Source organism: Nanorana parkeri, unplaced genomic scaffold (assembly GCF_000935625.1).
Source record: "Nanorana parkeri isolate BGI_ZX_2015 unplaced genomic scaffold, ASM93562v1 scaffold2124, whole genome shotgun sequence".
NCBI classification, from domain to species: Eukaryota; Metazoa; Chordata; class Amphibia; order Anura; family Dicroglossidae; genus Nanorana; species Nanorana parkeri.
In genome coordinates this window covers 16939-40747 of record NW_017308392.1, presented here as the reverse complement: position 1 = coordinate 40747, position 23809 = coordinate 16939, and the positions used below count along the sequence as shown (strand labels likewise).

The window sequence follows — 23809 nt, the reverse complement described above, 5'->3', positions numbered from 1 at the left end:
AATAGATATTAATAAAAATGTGCAAAAAATAAATAAATATATATATATATATATTTTAAAATAAATATACGGTACATGTGCAAAAACAGTGAAAAATATGGGACTGATAAAAATGTATAACACCATAAAATTGATTAAAAAAAGCATATAATCAGTCCAATAAAACAGTCCAATCCTCAGTAGTGAAAATTTGGAAAACTTTTAGGTGAAAGAAAGAAAAAACTCCTTCCAAAAACCAATCCAGTGCAAATCCAGTAGCTTAAAGTAAACATTATTAGTGCAAATAAAGGACTGAATTACATACCTAAAATCGTTAAATAATTGACAACAAAAGTCTTATCTATTGGGTAGATGAGGGGAAATATGATAAGCATCATATTCTGTAGTATTTGAGATATTTATAGAAAGTTGCACACCATGTATTTTTCAAGGAAGGAAAAAACAGTGTGTTCGATAAGGGAACCAGTACAATGTAGTAATTCATGTGTTATGCAGAATCAGGGGAAGGTTTACAAAAACAGAGAAGTTGAGGGATGTAATGCATTTCTTTAAAAAGATTAACCCGTGCTTGACTGCAAACTGTAGATTAATTTTCTAAGTCATGGTGCCCAATGCTGAGAAAATTTCAATCTACAGCTTGGAAGCAGGATTGCATTAGGAACCCTATGTGCATTCTATGCTGTCACTGAGCATGTGATCACCATGGCCACTAATGATGGTGATCACATGAGGTTTGTTGCAAACAAACCTACTGGCTCAGGTTGTCACTGTACCTTGTACAGAGGGAGGCACAGTGACAGCTGACACCAGCAGACTGCAGTTGTCACAGTACACTAGAGCATTCATAATGTATTTAAAAAACTGTTTAGTTTAAAATAACCAAAAACATGTTTAACATTTTTCCCATTTGTCTGTTTATAATTTAAAAAAAGAGCTTAAACTTTATTAAATCTGTGTCCCAAATAAAAGCCTTGTAAGAAATATGTCACCAGCATACCTGTAAAAGAAACGCCTTTATTGATGTTCATTTTAGTAAATTCAAGAAGCTTCTTGCTGAAATAAACATCAATAAAAGTGTTACTTTTGGAACTACAGGTATGGTGGTGACATATTTCTTACTTGGATTGCATGCAGAACCATTCGCATTTCACTACAGCCCCCAAAGGACAACCTACTTCAGTTAGAGGTGCGATGGGGATATCTGTATAATCCAAATAAAATGCTTGTCTTTAAAAAATAGTAATTGAATTACGGTCAAGTTAGCCAATGTATACTGACACTGCTAAGTATGATCTGAAGATTAAGGTTATAATGATGTCTGGTCATGAAAGGTTTAACCAGCTTAGAACTGAACTTTCATTGTACAAATATGTATAAAGAAAAAAAAGTTGACCCTGGTCAGTATAAAAATGTCCTTGTTGGATTTATATGGTACCGTCTTAAACTGTACTCCATACAATATTCTGACCAAAGCAATAAGGGAGGGTTTCTTGTAGTGACATCCACAGATGGTGCCATGCAATCATATTCACAAAGAGAAGAAGAGTCACCAGCACGCCATATAAAGACAACAGAATTAGCGTAATTTTATGTTGATAGTGTCACATACAGTAGGTCATACAGCCAAATCTACAAATACTGTCCTTCTGCTCAGTCATTACATTATTATTACGGTCAAGGAATAGGTTAGTCTGCTGATGTTATTACTGATGCCATTTAGGCCCCTTTTACATGGGCACTGTCTATTCTGATGAGCCGGGAATCTATGCACAGATCCCCTTCTGATTGAAGCAGAATGGAACAGATGTCAGTTTTGTGACATCAGAGCCCCTTTAAACTTTTCTCCTCCATGTTATAATGGGGGGGAAAGCTGAACTAATCAGACACATGTTATATCTATGGGCAGTCCGATGTAAGCGAACATGTATCAGTTTACTAAAAGATTACTTCTGATCCATTGCGATCAGGTCCGCCAAAGGCAAATCTGTTCTTTTTTTCTGGACCCAGAAGTAGTCAGGTATAATTGAATGTAAATGAATGTAATCGAATGCATTTCTGTTTAGATCGGGCTGCCCATAGAATCACATTGGGCTTCCGATCAGATCCACTTGAAAAACTGATAGGTGGACCTGTTTAGACTGCCCATGTGAAAGGGGCTTTAGTGCTTTAGCAGGCCTCTGACCTTCTCACTAAATAATTTGTAGCAATTATCTTTAGGTAAATTTTATCAAGCTGTATTGACACAATTGTGCAGAAATCAGTATAGTCCATAGAGCATGGGATTTCTGGGGCAAGGTGGTGAAACGTTACCCCTATACTCCCCCAGCTTCCTTTCAGCCAAAAACAATTTCTTTCTCTGCTCATGATGGTTTTAAATAAATTTTGGTATAATTTTTACAAGTTAAAGAGCAGAAATTCTGCATACAGATATGGAAATCCCAGGAATTTGACAAACAGGCATTCAGGAGATATACTTTTCTGTCCAACCACATGATGCAGTCCTGAAAAAAATCTGGTACTGAAGTTAGTCTTTGAGGTGCTTGAACATTATGTACAAATGTAGATGTGTTAGGCATGTAAAATAACTTTTTTTTTACATTTACCATAGTTTCACATTTATGACCAAAGTGAGTCAAATTAAAAGCAAAATTTCAGAGACACTGAAGAATTGTAAGCTTTTAAAGGGGGAATTAAATGGCTGACAGAAAGATTAAGGATTGTTAGAAATGTTTTAGGAAATTAGTAAGCAGATTAGCTGTGGGGAGGCTGATAGGTAATTAAACGGTTACAATAATAACTGACTCAGTATCCCCTAACCTCAGGTTGTCCTATACAGGCGTGCAATGGATTGGGGTACCCGGAGAGCTAAGAGGATACGAGGCAGCACACCGGCGGCATGGGCGACTACCATGGAAATCACTCTTCGAACCAACAATTAAGCTAGTGACAAATGGAATTCAGGTTTCAAGCCTTGTGAGCAAATATCTGGCTTTTTTTGAAAAGTTAATAAAAAAGCACTCAATTTGGTAAGCACAATGAATGTAAATACGTTATGCAGTGTTTGATATACTGAATTGGATGGACAGATGCATAGATTGATGAACAGATTTTTCAGTATAGGTGAATTAAGAAAAAGTGGTTCCCAAAGACCATGCCAATTTTGATCATGTATAAGCATGAGTAGTAATCTGCATTTGGTTTGCTGTGTATGAGGGCTCATTTGCATCATGTCCATTGTGCTGCGCTGATCTGCATTGATAAATAAACGCTTAACACAACAACTGTTTTCAGTTAACACTATACAGTTGCTAAATATGCAGCATGTCTTTATTCTTACATAATGCATAACAACGGGTTGCAATGCACAGTAGTGTATCACAACACTCTGTTGTGCATAGAGTTGCATGGCATGTTTATTAACTTTCAATAAAGTTGGAAATAACAAAGAAAAAACGTAAACAATGTGTTGTTACAGTGGTTGCAGAGTGAGTGCATAACATTCGTATTCAGGTGTAAATGAGCCCTGAGCTTGGGAAGCATGTTAAAGGAGAACTATGAGGTGAGTGCTTTTCACTCACCTCATAGTTCTAGCCAACCTGTGACAATGAGACTGTCACAGGTCGGCTCAGTAGATCGGGAGGTGACCGAACACATACCGGCGTTCGCTCACCTCTTGATCCTGTCACGGCTCTCTGCCATGACGGGGGAGGGGCTGGATTCCCCCCTCTCCGCTCCAATCCGCCAGCGCTGACTGGTGGAACGGACGGGGGAGAGGTGAGTACAGCTGGCTCTGCCTCTAGATAGGCAGAGCCAGCTGTCAGTCACGCAGCTGGGTGGATCCCGGAACAATTGTCGGGATCCGCTTCAGCTGCGGCGTCTCAGTATACCGCGAGCTACAGCTCGCGGTATACTGAGCCTAGGGTGACGGAAGAACGCTGGTTTGTGTCCTCCCGTTACCCTAAGGAGAATTATGGGGAAAAGCCTTAACCTCATAGTTCTCCTTTAATGTTAATATTTCTGTTGTCACGTAGACAACTTCATTAAGGTTCTACATCTATCTATTTTTTACAGTCAGCTGTTGTGTGAGAATGAAGAGGTGCTAAAGGAAGGACAGGCCATAAACTTTACCCAGCTAGGACGTACTCTTCAAGTGTTGGCAGATGAAGGAGTTGAAAGCTTCTACAATGGATCCATCTCAAAGAAGCTGCTAGAGGACCTCAATAATGAGGGTAAGTTCTTTTATCTTACACTGTGTGGTTTGATCTGTACTTCAAATCATTGGGATACACCATCCTGTAACCATACAGTTGTATTTTGTTCCCAATTGTTTTTGGAGGGTTTTACAGATACAAGAAGAGTAAACATTTCTTAAGTTAAATAACAATATGTATTCATGCTCTTTGTAAGGTCACGTAAGTAAACACCCAGGATCTTGTATATAATGATTTTGTTTTTACCTATAGCAGCCAACTCTCCCTTAAGGCTAGTGTGCCTACCTGTACTCAGATGCCCCCAGGACTTGGACTATATACTCTGGCCGTGGATGTCGCTACAGACCCGCAGAGTAAATATAGCGTAGGGCAGTGGAAGGTGAGAGTTGAAGAGGAATCCAAGAACGCAGCGAAAGGTCAGGGCCGGTAGCAGACAAGGAGAATCTGGTAAATGTAACAAGAGGTCAAGGCGGGTAGCAAACAAGGAGTATCCGGTAAACATGGCAAGAGGTCAGGACAGGAAGCAGACAAGCAAGAATCCAAGAAACGTAGCCGAGGCCAGTTCCAGAAACTAAACAAAAGCGAGCACACTTGTTCAGCCAGGAGACACTATCACAAGGACACAGGCCTCCAAGGACACAGGCCAATCCCAGCTATGGGTGTGAGACAGAAGCAGACTGCGCAGCTGAGAGGTAAATCTTCAGCCAGCACACAACACTGTTTTGCAATCATTACAGTGCAAAGAACATACAAATGCAAGTTAAAATTTGCCAAAAATGTATGACTAATTTAAGGTATTAGTATGGTTATAACTCATGGATGAAATTGATTGGCAAAAGATAGCTGTAGGTGGTTAGCTGCCTGGCCTGACCTTTTGTGGCGATTGTGTAATTGTAAAGGGCCAATGTTTGGCCAAGTGCTGTATATCATTTGCTTTTGCCTGTCTATAAGAGTTTCATAGTGATGGTAATCGCTTCACTGATTTCATGAAAGGAGACTGTAGAGTGATTGGATAAACCACATTTATATGAGGATAAGTATAGGGCTGGAGCTAAGAGGGGCAATTGGTAAGGGGTCAGGGTTGTGGGGCATTCGAAAAGGGTTTTTGTCCCACAGGGTGGATTCACTACTCTCCAATGCAGGGGCGTCCCGAGGCTGGGTGACACCCGGAGCGGTAACCTAGTGGCACTGCGCATGCGCGTGACGTCACCACGCGTGTGTGCGATGACGTCATCGCGCACGCATGCCAGTATTCTGATACCTGCCGGTGGCCATCTTGGTGATGGACGCCGGCAGAGAGAGGAGGGGACAGTCACCCGGCGGGATAAGGTATGCCGCCGGGTCCCCTCCTCTCTCCTGATACTCTCGGGCGATTCGGTCCATGACCGAGCGCCCGACTTTTCAGAGGGGGGTGACACCAAAATGACTGTGAGTCATTTTGGTGTCACCCCTCCAATGGTGTCACCCGGGTGCGGGCCGCACCCCCCTTGTGACGCCACTGCTCCAATGGCTTCCTGAAAGGTATTCTATGGATTCAAGATGCCCCTGAAGGCTTCTATGCGATCATTCAATATATGGGATACTTCTTCATTTATCATTATCCATGAATGTTTAGCTTTTACAAGTTAACATTGAATAGAGGATGTTTTCTGTGATCTGGCTATGACAATTCTAGCTGAAAGAGAAAAAAAATAAAGGAAATCAGTCTTCTGTCGGGACAGGAATATCTCTGGAGGGTCAGTTTAGTAGAGCCTCATTTGAGGATTTGCTTGGTTTAGGCAGGTTCACCATATTTGGTATGCTGTGCCTTGGAAGCATTTAGGGGAAGTGTCAGGGACCAAAGAAATTTTGTGATGCAACGATTTACCACCTTAGCAGGACCTTTTAGCTTGCCTTAATAATCGCAATGTTAATATAGAACTTAGAAGCTCTGCATTCTAATCTGTGCCATAACTGAGTTCCATGATTTCCCCCAGATCCTTCTTCTACCTTTCCATGTAGGGCAGTTTAGAAGCTAAAATATTGTGTATTGTGGATATATGGCCAGTGATCATGTCAAGGTTCCTGCAGGGGGTTTCAAAATAGTACATTAATGTCAAATCATTCTGTTTCACCATAGATTTAGGAAAATGGCATATTTGGTTGAATCAGTATAGTTCAGTATTTGTCATGTGATATTTTTGTAGGTCAATCCCTAGATGGGAGTCACATTAAGTGCTTGATTGACTTCAGGGAGCAAATTTGCGATTCAGTTATGGTCCATGTTGGGGATGGATTTTGGGAGTGGAAGGTGATTAAATGGGATATTTGTGCAGTGTGGAAATATTTTGTAAGGACATAGACCTCCTTGCTACTTCGGTGTGAAATGAATCAGTCTGTTGACTCTTGGTCTTTTGTTACCACTTATGAAGTTTCTTTTGAAATAAGGAAAGATTAGATTTTGGAATTCCAATTGGAAGCATTCTGAACACGTATAAAATTCTAGGTATTATTTTCATCTTATGAGGTGTAATCTCCTGAACAATGAGTGTGGTAAATGGGCCCATTTATCCGGGTCCTCTGAAAGTTTTGAAATAAGGGAGCGTAGTTCTGTTGGTATAAATTCTGAATGTAGGATTATTACCCAAGTATGGAAGTATGCCAGATTGACAGTTTAATTGAAAATTAGCTTATACATTTCTGAGGATTTAGTCATTCAGGTTAAGATCGAGAGCTTGGAAATTAGAATTATTTATTTTTAGCCTAGATATAGCTAAAAACTGTCATAGTGTTTTTGTAAAGGTTTAGAATGGAAGACACTGGAGATGTGTTCATCAGGAAGATGTTGGGGTTGATTTACTAACCTTATAAACACGCCACGAACAAGTATACACCTCTGTAGTGTGTTCGCTCCCAGCATGATCTATTGGTGGAATCTAGACACCTTTGTAGTGTGTACACACCCAGCAGGTGTGTTGTGCAAAGCCCTGCATGAATTGCAAGGTGATGTTGTGTAAATTAGCTCTACGTTGTGTTGCTTGCGTTGATGAATGCAGGAATGTAAATGCATGAGCTAACCATTTTTGTCTAAACTGTGAAGCAGCATTATATATGCATCATGTGCATGATTTTTCCATACATGGCATTAGTGGAAATATGCTTTTAGAGACTTGCATGCCACTATTAGAGCGGCGTGTAGCCTATGGAGCATGCTACATGACGCGCACGTACGTAAATACGTAAGTTTGGTTGATAAATACGTTTTGCTGTGTAAAAATGCACACGCACCTGGTGCGTGTGTGTGTTTAGGTTAGTAAATCACCCCCGTTGTCTGAGAAAAACGCTCATGTATGTTCCTGTCTCTGCTTTTTACTGTATGTCTTTTATATCTGTATTCTCTTGAATTACAATGGCCAGGGGTTTTCAAGACCAAAATAAATAAAAGTATGGAGAGTGAGCAGCCCTGTAGCATGCCTCTGAAAACATTGAATCTTTGGAATTTGTACCCTTTTAATGATAATGCAACATAAGAAGAATGATATGTACATGGGAGTAATCACCAGCAAATATGGACTTAAATTCTCATATATCTGTGTTGTTCTTGGCATGCTTTCTAGTTCTCTGTTTACTAGGGCATTAGCCCTAGTAAACAGGTCCTGTTGACTTTAGTAGTGCAGAGCTCTAACAAAGGGAGTCTGTGACCTAGGTTGCATGCATGCACTCTTTAAGAAATTCTTACTTTACTTAGTGTATTAAGTTGGTAGGATTTACTGTCAAGGTCTGTATTTTGGGTATGTATTTTGGGTTAAGCTGGCCAAACACTAATCAATTTGCATCAAATTTTGTATGTTTTTAGATGCGATCAAAATGTTAAAACATTTCTGGGAGAGTGTTTACTGTCATATCCTATTTGGCCCAAAATATGATCCTAGTTACAATCCTAATTCTTATTGTTTTAAATAAACCTTCTTTTAGTTATGCATCCCATAAAATGCTAAAATTAGAAGTCAGTCTTTTTATAAATGCTGTATTCTGATTTTTTTTAAATTGCCCAATTTCTTTCTTGTCTTTGATCTCAAGAAAAGTGTTTAACCCTTTGCTGCCAGTTCCCAGCAGCCCTTTATAAGGATCTTATTCCCGGGAGTCAGAGACAAGCTTCCCAATTATGTTATTGCTGTGATTGGCTGCCAAAGCAGTCATTTGATCGGGAGTCATTTGATCGGGAGCCCATCCCACTGGCTCCTGATCATAGGGAGTCACTGGAAGCTCTCAGTGACAGCTCTCTCACTGTGCTGGGAGCAAGCTAGTGAGCATATTGTTTACGCCAGCAGGAATATGTTAAAAATTGCCTGTACGTTGTTTGTTTTTTTAAAAATAGTTTTTAACATTTTTTAAGGACTATTTAATTGGATTACAAACAATTCTAGTGAAAGGCCAATGTGCACTTTTACATATGTCCTTTTAAAGACTTTTCTACTTTCAGTGACAAAGTAATAATATTTTATTTTGAAAGCAAGAATGCAACAAACAATTGCAAGCCCATAGTATTTGGTCAAAAAGATGGACTGAGGTTACAGTTACATAGCAATGACTGTTTGTAATGCCATGACTCTCTGCCAAGACAGACAAAAGTACACAGTCACAAGGCCACATATGCAAAGGTGAAATAGAAACACATGTTCCATTAAGTAACAAAATAAACAATCGGTCTCTTGTGTAGCTGGCCCAGTAATTGAAGAATTGAATCAAAGATTAATGGCGGTTGGCTTTCATTCAATTCCTCAGGAGATAGGAGAAATGGTCAAGTTATTATTATAGCGGAATACTAGACTGAAAAGGGGGGATCATGTGCAATTAATCTGGTCAAATATCAGTGGGTATACTAAAAACATAGTGATATTGATTGTTGAGTGTCAACTGATAATGTCTGTCTAAAGGATTCCCATAAGTCAAAACATTTTTGGACCTGGGTTTCCTCATCTACAGAGGCCTCCACCCACTCCATATGGAATACATACATTCATTTTTTAAGAAACAAGGGTAGAGGTGCAGGGTCAGAGTAGATCCACTTATGTAAAATTGAATTTTTAGTCTCAAGAGAGATAATGAGCAATTGCATACAACCTATAGAAACATGGGTGTCTGGAATGTCTACTATACCAAAAAGAGCTCATTCGGGAGTCACAGGTAGATCATTTTTTGTTTAGTTTTAAGTGTATTAATAAAAGCAACAGTTATTAACATAGTTACATAGTGGAAACAGCTTATCAAATAATATAAGATAGAGTTGGTCAAATCAAATGTGGCCTCTGACATCACCAAAGGGTTGCACATAATATTCAGTAAATGTAATGCAAAGAATGTGGAATTGTTCAAGAAACTTTTGGACGATTTCTTAAGGGACCGTAATATACAGGGGTACAGGTACTCCTAGAATGAGATCCTAATAGGTTGGACTTGATGGACTAATGTCTTTATTCAACCTCAAATACTATGTAACTATGTAATAATACAGAAAGCTGTCAGAGACAGCAGACAGGCAAAAACCAACAGCATGCTACAAGAGATGGTCAGAGACTGTGGACATTCTACAGGAGAATGTCAGAGACTACAGAGATACTATAAGAGTTGTTGGAAAATGGACACATGCTTCAGGGGACAGTCATAGACTGGAAACACATTACATGAAATTGCTATAGATCACTGCTAGTATAGCACCTTTACAAATCAGTTCTTCCACATTTTATTCCCTACAACCCACTTAAAAATTACTGGTGTCGCATTTGATATTACATTCAGCTAGATGCATTATAAAACATAAGAGGAAAACACATAAAAAGGGAATAGGGATGGACAGCACATAAAAAAATAAGATAGTGTGAAAGAAATAAACCAAACTATTTATCTACTAGAATTCAGTCTAAAGAATATTTTTTCTTCAATGACTTAAATAAGCACCAAAACACAGAATTCTATCTGCAGGGGTTCTGAAGGCCACACAGTAAGTGCCAAAGTGCCTCCAGACCCCAAGTTGGTGACCCAGGATATAAAGAGTCACCATTTCAACCAGGATATAGGACAACCCTAATTGCATAGTTCCAATAATGAAAATAACTCTTCTTCTGTCAATTACTTTTAGTTTGCTTTTCTTTAGCTACAGTTATTTTTTTCTCTGTATTATTTTATACAATACTAATTAATTGTATACTGTGTGTTTTTATTTTGTGCTTGTAGGAAGCTTTTTGACCGAAGATGACTTACAGAATTACAAGGTACAAATTGTAAGACCGTTGAACTTCTCTCTTGGATCCCACACCTTGTATTCTCCTCCTCCCCCAGCAGGAGGCGCTATACTTAGTTTCCTTCTCAATGTACTAGAAGGTAAGAATATTGTTACAACCATCTAGGCAGGTCATAAGTTGTGTTTATGTGTTTTACATAAATATTATGTAAAATGTTATTATAGTTTTATTGTTAAATCTGTTTTTATTGCGAAGAAAAGTATTACAAAACATAAGACTCAGAACAGCACCAAACAGGATAAGAACAAGAAGTCCTTTGCCAGCAGAGTGAGTGCTCAGTCAATAGCCGATGAAAAAGTGCGGCAACACAGAATTCCATATACCATAAGGGAATCGGGCTAGGTGATAGAATAGTCTTTACACATAAATCACACAACATAAATCAGAAGAGCAATCCGATCAAATCACAAAACCTGAAAAAAAGGGGGGTTGATGGAAAGGTATGACCAGAATAGAAGAAGACAAAGTAAGAAAAGAAATAAACAAGGAAAGCAATAAGGAGGCCCCAGGGGGAGGAGAAAAAAAAGTGTTCATATTCCATAATGTGTAAAAAAGAAAAGTCAACCACAACAAAATAAATGAAAGTCAAAATTGGCGTATAAGTTGCATGCCATCCTCTCTATTTCAGTAATACGAAACTCTGACTGTCCTAATAGAAAGGCTTCGGATGCACCAATACTGTTTTTTCGGTATCAAGTCCTGATATTTTTTTCGGTACTCGCCAATACGAAATACCGTTACCGAAAGTCCCATTAAGGAAGCTGGGTGGCATGTAATGACCTGCCGCCTGGCTTCCTGGTTGGCCTGCTTCCCGATCAATCAGGAAGCTGGGCAGTGAGTCACTACACACAATCTAGCTTCCTGGTTGACTGGGAAGGCGGCTCCATGCTCCCTCGTCACCAAGTGATGAAGGAGCATGGAGCCGGTTTCCCAGCCAATCAGGAAGCCAGGGGGCGAGTCATTACCCACCCCTCGGCTTCATGATTGGCCGGAAAGTAAGCTCCATGGTCCCTGGTGACGAGGGAGCATGGACCCATCTTCCCGGCCGGTCAGGAAGCCGGGCGGCGTGTAATGACCCGCCACCCGGTTTCCTGATACCGGAAGTTCTGGTATCAAGATAAGTCTCGGGAGCATTTGGACGAGTACTCACCCAAATACTCTGTATTGGCAGTGATACTAGTATCGGTATCGGTGCATCCATACTTAGGACAGACTGAGCATCTCCTCATTAGCATTCAGGCCTTTAACCCTTTGTTAGGATACACTTTTGCTTTACTAGTTTACAAGTAATAATGAAATCTGCCAGCCAGGCACAAACAGGATACATTTTTTGAACAGTGAGAACTAAGCACGATTTTTTCAGTCCTGGAATTAGCACAATGGACATCTAAAACCAGTATGATGATTTGTGTGCTTTGTGATTCGGAACATGTAACAAATATAAAGTAAGTGTTATTCCAATTTGGCTTCACAAGTAGTGAACAATGCACTTTAAGTTGCAGAATAGAAGAGGTTCTCCATGAACAAGCGATTGATAGCCTAACCAGATATGTGGGCAGAGTGACTGTTCTTGGCTAATTAATATGAGAACTGGGGTGATGAGCAGACCCGGTTTACCATACCACTCCCTTCAACATGGACTATTGCTATACAAAGTCCTGTGATATGAATGTTCATTGAACTTGTGTTTTTATCCAATAAAACTTGGAAAGAGGAACTGTAAAGTGCAATAGTCCATAGACAGTACTTATAAATCGCTTTTTAACTGATCTAGATACAGTACCATTAACCCTGATTGTTGCCATGATCTGCACATCCTTGTTATCCTTTAGACTGCTTTAATGAACATGCCAAAATGAAGTATCCATAGTCTAATATTAAGCAAGTGATGAGACAGCTAGGTTTGTACAAAGCCATGAGCTCCCTGTGAATATGAACTCCTTCATTATATTGTGATGGGAAAATACTTCCAACATCTATGTAAAGAACAAGCACAAATACAGGGTCCTAATTTGAGATTTAGGTGACTTTTGCAGTCTATGCACATGAATACAGCAGTACTTACTGTGGCAATGCCTGGCAAGTCAACAGCACAACACTCTAAAATCAGAAGGGAACAGTTGGCTTTGTTATGGGGCAAAGAGAGCTGGAAAACATGTAACTACTAGTAACATAAATACTAGAGCATGTAAATAAATATAGAAAAAATAAAAATGAATGATAATAATATCATAGAATAAATGATAACATGAAAAAAACAAGTCAGAGGCTTTCTATTGATCCTCTGCAGAAGCCAAGAATGTTTAACTTTTGATAGAGAACACCTCAAGTTGAACTCAAGTTGGGGAAACTGACAGAGGGCATCTATTTTCAGGATATCACTTTTCCCCAAGCTCTGTACAGAGTGAACAGGAACAGATACAGACCTACCATTATGTCACTGAAGCCTTTAAATTTGCTAACGGACAAAAGTGCCAACTGGCGGAGGGTATGGCAGCCGGCAACACAAAAGAGGTATGAATATAAATGTATCTAATATGCAGTGGTACGTGTGTCCATGTACAGTAGATGAAGAAGTTACTGGATGTTCATTATCTGAGTGGCTTCACACATCTGAAAAGCAAGGTTCTGTTTCACTTCTAAACAAGAACACTTCATATATGAAGGATTAGATTACATTTATTGCTAGACATCAATACACATCCACACATTTACATATCACAGTATGAGTTGTACTGATTCTTCAAGATCAAATAGGAATCTTCTTCCAAGAGTATTATTTCAGATGGTACAATCAGGTGTCCAATGACAAATCATGTGTGATAGGTGCCACTTTGGATGGTGAATGTTTTCCTTCCAATAGCTAGCATCTTATGTGATTGCTTCTCAAGGTTTTACATTTCTGCCATCCTTTTTTGTGAAATTGCTCTATCTGTGTTCATTTTTATCCTTCAGTTTTCATCTCCAAGTATTAAACTTGTTTAAATGTAAGGCTTCTATGGTACATAGTCCAGATTTATAAATAGGTCTTGTCAGTATAGAACTATATATGGCCATTGCCAACTTCCAACCTTATTCAATAAAACATATTTATCAATGGATGAAATCGATAATCGCAAAGTGTATGGAAGGCGACAGGGCAGCCATCAGAAATTTTGGGGCCCCTTCCTTCCTTCCTAGCTCCTCTTACCTGCACACATGGCCTCGTCGGCCGCCGGACCGGCCAGAAGTGACATCACTTCCGGCCAGTCCGACATCAGACGAGCAGCGTCGCTGATGGGGCCCTAGCTTGTCTCAAAGCCGCTGGAGCGGCAATGCTGGGGCCCTGTGCTGCTAGGGCCAGGCCCCCGCCTCCTCGCCCTTCACCATCGGCGAAGGGACCCGGGCGGGCCCCCCAGGCTGCCCTGGCCCCTTACATGAGTATCGGACATACCCCCCTGATGGCTGCCCTGTCCGTCGAAACAAGCAGGCATGAAAACCCGCCGAGAATCGTACGATTCTCAGCAGGTTAGTGGCCTGCTTGTTCGACAACTGCCGAACGGGCCGGTGTGCGCATGCGCACACTGCCCCTTTGCAGTGATCGGAAGCCCTCCCCTCATTGCAGTCATCGCAAGTACGATCTGCCTGTCCAAGATGGGCAGATCATACAAGCTTTTAATTAGCTTACAACCATCGCAAGACAAGAGTCTTGCGATGGTTGTAAGGTGTATGAGCGCATTTACATGTTATGTCAAGTTTTGGCAATACTTACAGTAAGGTTTAACTGAACCCAGCTTTTAAATTAAATAGAATGTTTGCTATCAAAATATATAATTGTTTCCCCCCAGATTAAACCCGTTAAGATGTCAATTATTTACCCTTGTGGTTCTTTTGCCATCCTTACTCCTACAGCTTGTAGACTCCTTGCTGTCACCGAGGTTTGCACAGATGATCAGAGAGAAGATTGATGATTCCGGTGATCACACCCTCAGTTTCTATAATGTATCTTCTACCCATCCAGAAACAATGGGCACCACGCATATCTCTGTTATCACCAAAGATGGGAGTTCTGTCTCTGTCACAAGTTCCATTAATCATGTGTAAGAATGGATCATTTCATTTACATGCAGTATATCTTTTTTGTGGGGGGGATATTTCAGGTTTCAAGTGCAACATGCCTATATAAGCAGATGAACTCTGTATTTTCATTCAGGGTTGACAACCACCTGTAATTTCATGGACAGCCTGCAAAAACAAATGTTGACATGTTGTGCCTGATGAAGGGGACCCTTGCGTGCCCCCAAAACGTTGCGTTGTATGTGTGACAATATGCATCAATAAAAAGAAGACGTTCTTTTGGACACATTCATATGGTGTGCTGGGGAAGTTTTTGCTCTTTCACCTAATGTAAGGGGACACTCTGCTGGGGACACCTAATTTAAGAGGGCACTCTGATGAGGAAACTTACTGTAAGGCTGGGTTCACACCTAGGCGTACGGAATATGCACGTTTGCCGCACGTTTCGTGCCGTGTGTTTTTACCGCTATTTGCAGTAAAAGAAACGCACGTTTCCGAGGGCTATTCGACTGTATCCTAATGGATACGCGGGGCAAATACGCCCCAAAGAAGCTCCTGTACTTCTTTGGGCGTAGGGCATTTTGCAGCGCGTTCCTACGCGCTGTAAAACGCCCAGGTGGGAACCATGCCCGTAGGCAATCATTGGTTTTCACATGTTGAGCATTTTACAGCGCGTAGGAGCGCGCTGTAAAACGCCCAGGTGTGAACCAGGCCTAAGGGAGCACTCTAATGAGGACACCTAATGTATGGGAAAAACTGATGTAAGAGGCACGTTGATGGATGCTTTACTTTTTTTCAGTGAAGCCAGCCACAATGTGGTACAATCGTATCACACTGTGATTTGCCTGTAGAACATAATGAAATGTCACTTGTGACAGTTCAATAAAGTTCTAACAGAAAAATTTTAAAAATGGTGATGCGTCGAGATCAATACATCAGCACTGTGTCTGGGAAAACACACCATCAGCTGTGTGTTGCAGTGAAGCTGCTGGTGTGACTGCAGCATAAATGGCTGACTGTGGTGCAGACGCGGACTGAGTGACTGTTCTGTATGAACCCCAATCATAGGCGTGTGCAAGGGGTGTGCCAGGTGTGCCTGGGCAGACCCTAAATATCCCAAGCGCAACAGCAGGCATCATGTTTTTAGTCATGAAGCTGGTGGCGAGACCACAAAGATCATAGCGATACAGAGCACAGCCCTTACATAACAGCCACAGTCCTCAGTGCCTGGCAAACTACAAGAGAGTGTGGCTATGGCTTCCCATCCAATCAGGAAGACAGGCGTGTGGTCACATGGACACCTATCAGACTCCCTGCTTCATTACTCCACCCCTTCTGGAAGAAGTAAGGGACATTTAACCCCTTCGTGACTGACGACGTACAGTGTACGTCGCCAGCACCGGGGCTGTTTAAACAGAGTCCCGGCGACTTTTGCCGCCGGGACTCTGTTTAAACTTGTAGAGCCGACTGTCGGCTTTACAACAGAAGCGATCCTGGCGACTAAAATGAAAAAAGGGCCTCAGTCATGAAGGGGTTAAAGAGAGGGGAATCTGGGGTGCCTCAGGTCTGTGTATGTATTTATGTTATATATATATATATATTTTATTTTTTCTCCTGTGGGGAATGTCTCTCATGAACTTGCGCGGCTTCACATACTCATTTCATGGGCTAAATGCACATCCAATTTTCAGCAGCAGTATCAGGATACTGGATCAAAACCCATACATAATGGAGTTAATTTATGAAACACTTTAAGGCAATGTTCCAAGCACCAATACAGAGTTCAAGGCATTTCATCTGAAAGACTTCATAAAGACATTAGTCTTACTTGCCACCTACTCCTTATGCTAACTTTTACCAATAGACGTAAACCCTTTTCTCACTTTTTCCATTTCTAACCCTTTAATAACTCTCTATGTGTTTCTCCAGAATGGAGACCCTTGCTTACAGAATATCCTTTGTGCATTTATTTCACAGTTATAAACTTCACATAATGACAAAGTGTATAGTACACATTTCATCAGATTTTCATAATCTCTATTGTTACTACAAAAATTGAATTGAAAGTATTGTCAGACAGAATCTTATATGTAATTACATGCAGTAAGGTCATTTTAATTTTATGATTTACTAATGAACTAATATTAAGTTATTTGTTACTAAAAAGGTACTATTATCCTCTTTCTTCTTTAGATTTGGCGCAATGATTTATTCACCGAGCACAGGGATCATCCTTAATAACCAGCTGGCAGATTTCTGCATTACTCCTCCTTCACAGCCAATCATGGCAGGTAAGATGTCTGACCACTGTTTGAAGTCAAATGGCATTAGAGGGGGTAGAGCTAGGTTAGTGGTGTATAGCCAGATCTCAGAGGCCTATCTAGAACAAATTGCTCCCCTTGCATCCTGTTCAGCTTCTGGCAACCAGTGATGTTGATGGTTGCCAGGAGCTGGACGGGATGCGGGCCAGAGCATCCCAGGTTGCTAAGAGTTGGGCAGGGAGATGTTTAAGGGCCATACACATTTCTCTGCCCACTCTGGTTGCTAAGAGCTGGACAGGGAGATGTTTATGGCCCTTACACGTCTTCCTGTCACCTCATAGCAACCTGGGATGCTCTGGCCAGCGTCCCGCCTAGCTCTTGGCAACCAAAGACATCACTGGTTGCTAGGAGCTGGGTGGGACGTGGCCAGAGCATCCCTGGTTTCTAAGAGCCATGTGGGGAGATGTGTACAGGAGAGGGGTGGGGAGAGAAAACAAGTCCCCTGTCTCCGTGGGTCGGCAAACTTTTACTGACCCATGGAGCAGTACCCCCCACCCTTCAAGTGGTGCCCAGGGCATGTGCCATATGTGCCATACCCTGGCTATGCCACTGCCAGGTCTAGAGTAGCAGGTTTATAGGGAACTGGCAGTCTGCCCTTGGTTTTCCAATCTTATCAAATTACTTCATATGGGCACTACTTCTAACGTGGCTCATTTTTTAAATCTATAAAGTGCCAAATGTTTTATTCAGTTCTGAACATCTAGGTACCCCATGATTGATTATACCACTTGAACCATTGGATATGCACTTTCTTTGATAGGGTGACAATGCTCTTCCTTCTGCAGTAAAATAACTGCAGTGTTGCCTCCTTGCTGCTGCTATAGCTGCTTAGATGTTGGCACCACTGATAGCCCTTTAAGTAAATAGCCATGCCTAGCTCTACCCACAGCCTTTTAGATTGACAGCACATTGCTGTTTCTACATGAGTGTGCACGTCCTAGTTAAATAACATGCGAGCCCTCCCACCGACCCTTACCCCTAGCACTGTGTACTATTTGCACCAGATATTCATGATGCTGTGACCTGCAGAGATTTCAGAGTGATTTAATGGTGAAATATTAGCATTAGCCATATCAGCCATCACAAAGTACATTGTTTCCTTCTGCGGCTGCTGCTAATGATAATCACGATATCATGTAATATTAAAATCATTGTGGACTGTGTAACTGGAAGAAGTGAATCATGCTCCTGAATAGTGATTCTGCTGGAGATTGCTGAAAGCTCTTATCAGCATGATGTCAGGCTGGGTGAGGCTGCACATTGTCAAATACTGGCCCCATCATCTCTCATTCTCACACCAAAACATTACAAGCCAAGAAAGGCAGAAAGAAAGACCTTACATCACTAAGACTAAATAATAATAATAATCTAATTGTGTACATTTATATTCATAAATACATTTAGCAATGACTTTGAAGCATAAATTTACTGTCACTTTTTTGTTCTTGTACATTAAAAACCACACTGGACCCCAATAGAGATTCTAGGTGTGTTGAATCATTTAACTAGGAGGGTCACCATGGTTCAGCTAAGCTTGGCAGGCTGACTAGAGTGTAATTGCTGGTTCGCCTCTAAGGGCCCATAACAAAGGACAACCTATTTTGTGTCTATCTTGTATGCAGAGCCGGCAATGTACATCCTTGTCACATGTAGGATAACCTTGGGACTGCACCATCTTTTAGGGTTAGTTCACACCAGAAACTACCTCACAACTGCATGCGTATGCGCGGTTCGTTTGCACTGCGCTTTGATGCTTTTAGTGCAGTTAGATGCAGGTAAAATAGGACAAGCAGTACTTTTTCTGACTGCATCTGAACGGACTGCAATGGTGTGAATTAGGCACAAGAAAGCCCAAAGGAAAGCATTGGGATGTATTTTGACTGCAGCAGTTAAAATAAACGGACTGCATCACAACTGCATATGGTGTGAACAGGCCCTTACACAACTCTTGAGGCTCAGTGGAAGCTAATGAACATGTAACAAAGATCATTCCTTTCCCAATGGATTTTTTTTTTTTTTTTTTTTTTTAATCAAATGCAGTTTTTCTTGTCAAACATCAACTCTGTATAATCAAAGTGAAAATATGGTTGTTCCTGTCTCTCTAGGGCAGCAGCCCCCATCTTCCATGACCCCAGCCATCCTTCTGTCACATGACAAGAAGTCTCAGTTGGTAATAGGCGGTGCAGGTGGGGTGAGGATCATAAGTGCCACTACACAGGTAGGTGCTTGTTTTATGTCTATACTAGTCTAAAGGTGCCCACACACCTTGCAATAATCGTACGATAATTGCGGGAAATCCCGCGATCGTACGATTATCGCAAGGTGTGTGGAAGGCGTGCAACCATTTCTACTGTACAGTCGCACGACTTTCGTCTTTCGAGCATGTTCGAAAACCAGTCGAGAATCGTACGATTTTCGGCTTGTTTGTAGCATGATCGTGAGATAGCTGCCGCACATGCCGGTGTGCGCAAGCGCACACTGCCTGTTCAGCATTGAGGTCATCGGAAGCCCGCCCCTCAGCGGGGCGGGCTTGCGATTATCGCAAGTGCGATCTGCCTGTCCAAGATGGGCAGATCGATTTTTTTCTGTTACTTCTAATGTCATGCCATAAAAATGTGATACATTATTTTTACATTCAACCCAATAGAGTTCTGTAAAGCGCTCTGAAATAGTTTATACATACTCATTATTATATATTTTATTATTATATCATTGTTCTTGCTGCAGTTTTTTCTGGTCAAAAATAGAAAACCTATTGTGCTACCACCTGAGGGTGATAGAGAGATTCTTATTCAGCTGTCATTTACATAGGAAAGCCCTATTAGCTTTATAGTTTTCTGTAGAGATATTCGTTTCTAGAATGGATTATATAAAAACTAGCCAATTAGCTATGTGTAAGTTTTAATTCCTGGAAATGACTCTACTGGAAGCAGAAGCAGGTACTTTGAAAGGCTACAGCAGTACACCTTAACTTTGACAGCTAAATAAAGGTAAACTGCGATGATAGCAATATGGGAGCGGCTTTTACTGCCTTTGTTTTTAAAGCTGTAGTGCCAGGCAATGCCATCCTGCCACTGGCTTCATTACCTGGTGAGCCTTGTCCTGGAACATGCACTGAGCTAGTAAAGCCTCAAATGTGTGAACTCCTTTCCTGTATGCTTGTTGCTGCAAGGTATTGAAGCCAGGATCAGGATGATCACATAAAAGTGACAAAGATGCTGGGTTAAGAAGTTGTAAACGATTACCACCTTTCATTCCTCTGCTCTTAGCTCTGTTCAAGAGCTACAGGTGCCTGCATATTTTTCACATTCATCACTTCATGGAATATCGGATGCTTGCATTCCTCGCCATGCACTGGCACTGTGGTTCCTTCTGCTGAACCTTATGTCATTGCTGTGTCCTGGAGTATTGTAGGGGCTAATGGAAGAAAGCACAACATGTAGCAGGGGACTCAGGCATCTGACACACCTGAATTGTGTAAAGTCCATTACTTTGTGACAGAGCAAAGTTTAGAGCAGAGCAGGTGCTGGGACAGGTGAGTCTTTTGCAGGGGTAAGCTATTATATTTTTGGCAAATCGCTGCAAAGGACTGCCCCCACAATTCAGAGTTCTCCCCGGCAGCCCAGGATAAATATACTCTCCGGAGGTGAATAAGAAAACAGTAAAATCATCCTTATTCTTTATTGACAGTCCCCAAGTACAGAATCCTTCCTCCAAAGAATTTGTTGTCCACATGTTTATTTTTACTCACACTGAGTCTCAGTGGCCATCAGCAGCTTCCATTAGTAGGTTCAGTGGAAGAAAATGTGGCACTAATACATAAGAATATTTCCATGCAAACATAACTTAACCTACGTTATGTCAATATCCAATAAGCTTCTTAAGTTGCCTATATATCAGACTGGAATTGGAAGCTCTTTATAAAATCACCGGCATTTACATAAGTCACCTTCCACAGCCGTGTTTTGTGTACTCCTTCAAAATCCATAATTGCCTCTCTTTAGTTCACGTTAATACAGTTAGTAGATATCTATCTTTTCAGCAGAATAAATTAAGTAATTTCTTCTATGTGACCCTGCGCTGCTCTGGTTTGTGCAAATGTAGTTTAATGAATCCAGAAATGGCAAAATATGTGCTTACATTCATAAGGGTCATAATGGTTCCAGCATATCTAGTAAACAATGCAATGCCTTGAACATATGTTACACACTGCCTGGCCAAAAAAAAGTCACACACGAGTGTTGCTAATGAGCATCCAGAACAGACAAGTGATTCAGTCACCTTAATCAAATCAGCATTGAATGTGTCAAGGCAAATGTTGATTGTCAGAACATGAATGGAGTTGTGAATGTTTGTAAATCCACCCTGGTTTTTTTTATTACATAGCCCCTTGGTGCCATGAAGTATGAGGAAGGTGTTAATTGTTTAAGTTACTTGGCTGAAGGTGTAAATTGTTGTGAAGCTGCTGGGTAAAGGAGTTAAAGCAACATTATACAAACACATAAATACAGTTATCATCCATCTAGAACTCCTAAACTGTTTTTGTTGTGAAGTGTGCCATCTAGTGGTGACAAATCAAACCTCCATAAATATGAGGAAACAATGCTTGCACCAATAAATGCATAAAACGTTTCCTGGAAGACCTGATTTTATAACATGAATGGGTATGTCCTCTTATAAAAGAAAATAATATTTTTCCTCCTTTATCAGCTAGTATTTACACAGGTACCAATGCTTTTGCTGAGTCCTCCCATCACTGACAGTCAATGTAAGGAAGCATTATTCTTTTGATTGCCCAACAATGTAGGGGCATTCTTGCTTTCACTGACCACCATCATAAGGGGGCATTCATCCTCCAACTGCCCACCAATGCAAGGGGGTATTCTTCTTCCTAACAACCACCACTGTCAGGTAGCATTCCTCTTCCCATTGCCCACAAATGTAAGGTTGCACTCTTCTTCCCACTGCCCACCAACGTAAAAATGTTCTTCCTCCTTCCACCACCTTTTACAGTGGTGATTAGAGGGAGGAAGAAAACATGCTGGCTCCTGAATTTTACATGTTTTGCAAGTTTAAATACATAGTTACACTTACCGCATCCCAATTTGGGGATCTTAAGAACCCAGAGATCATTAAACAAACATTTTGTAGCTAATGCAAAATCGCAGTAAGTTTTATCTCACACAGGTGGCTCAGCCGCTCAAGAATGAGAGAGCCTTCTACTGACCTTTTTGCATTCACTCCTTTGCTGGCCCCCCACACTGCCATATCTCCTTTGCTAGCAAGGCGCTAACGAGGGAGAGACATCTTGCTGGAGCAGCTTGTGACGGAGCAATTCCTTTACTGGCAAGTGGTCTCTGACATGACATGGCCTCTCAATGTTCATAGCTACAAATGTTTGTAATTTGTATCCTTCTTCTTCTAGGCTTTAATAAACAAGCTGTGGTTTGGCTACAACCTTGAAAAAGCCATTTCGTTGCCTGTTTTCCATGTCACAGCCCGTAACCACCTAGACTTTGAGAAAGATTTTAGCAAGGTAAGATATATTTTAAGTAATTGCAAAGAGTGAGTTGAGGTGTGCTGGCTACTAGTAATGCATAAAGAACTATAGCTATCCTTTCTGAACTATCGTATTCTGTGTTAGAAAAATTAACATAACATTTTTAGATGTGAAGATTTTCAGAACTACTACTTTCAGTAGAAATAGTTTGGCTGACACTCAGCTGAGAGTCTGGCCTACAATGTTAATTTTAGGACCTATTTTTGTATATCATCCTTCCTCCTATCTCCCTTACTAACCACCTTAAGGCCTTGTTCACACCGAAAGCGTGTGCGTTCCAGAGTGGTAGCTGCTGGAACGCACCGCGATCGCTAAGAAACCTTTTCCCCGCGTTTTGGGGCGGGAGGGGGCGTGGCGGTGCATTGAATTCAATGGCACTACTTCCACTCCGCCCCCACACACCCGCAGTGTGATCGAACTCGTGGAAAGACTTGCTTTATTTTTTGCGTTTTCAGTGGAACGCAACGCTGGCAACGTTTTGCCACACGTTTGATCGCACTGCGGGCGGGGTGCGCGGGGGGGGGTGCGTAGAAGCGGTGCCATTGAATTAAATGCACCACCACGCCCCCTCCTGCCCCGAAATGTGGGGAGAAGTTTCTTAGCGATCGCGGTGCATTCCAGCAGCTACCGCTTTGGAACGCACATGCTTTCGGTGTGAACAAGCCCTTAACTGCTGTGAGAGGAAGACACAGCAGTACAGGGGGACTCTAGAGGCAGAGGACTGTAACATTATGGGGAGGGAGATGTTGGAGGAGAGGAATTGTTTAGTGGAAATGCTGGGAGGCAGACAAGATGAGCAGTATAGAGAGACCGAAGATGAACAGCAATACAGGGGGATGCCGGGGCAGGCAAGAGGGGTGAGCAGTACACAGAGCACAATGGAGACAGAGGTAAGGTAAAGGGCAGATTCTGGAGGAGAGGAGAACATGAGGACACTGGAGGTAGTTGCAGGGTATGGTCCAGCTGGGGCACCGGCTGCAGTGAACGGCAGTACCAAGGGGCGCTAGAGGCTGCGGTAACTGTTTCCAAGAACCACCTGCACTCCTTATAGTCTGCAACCTTCCAATGGTGGTGGTGATCACACGGATGGCAGGGACCCTTCATCCGAGCGACATAGTGCCACTATGCTTGCCAAAAGCTTTCCACACCTGCTTATATGGAATATAATATCACTTTGCGCAAGAGGATGTCAGCTAAAAATAAACATCTTCATTGATTTCGGGCAGATATCTCACATATCTTCAATCATGGATGATTTGACACTTTTATAATTAAGCACCTTAGTTTCTGAAATTGCTGGAATCTGACAGTTTTGCCTAAAATTAAAGGATGATTGACATCATTATGTGTCCAAACAGACCTTTGAGATATATATATATA

At 41.4% G+C, this 23809-nt stretch overlaps 1 protein-coding gene across 1 annotated transcript in view; it reads left to right on the top strand.

Annotated features, from left to right (window-relative positions):
* The window catches only part of GGT5 (gamma-glutamyltransferase 5), a 49493-nt gene that overhangs the window by 24472 nt on the left and 1212 nt on the right, over window positions 1-23809 (top strand). Inside the window, exons 4-11 of the mRNA XM_018572759.1 lie at window positions 2837-3026; window positions 4072-4229; window positions 10425-10571; window positions 12867-13006; window positions 14384-14571; window positions 16742-16839; window positions 18975-19087; window positions 22295-22405. Coding sequence (XP_018428261.1) covers window positions 2837-3026; window positions 4072-4229; window positions 10425-10571; window positions 12867-13006; window positions 14384-14571; window positions 16742-16839; window positions 18975-19087; window positions 22295-22405 — 1145 coding nt within the window. The remainder of the gene's footprint in view (window positions 1-2836; window positions 3027-4071; window positions 4230-10424; window positions 10572-12866; window positions 13007-14383; window positions 14572-16741; window positions 16840-18974; window positions 19088-22294; window positions 22406-23809) is intronic.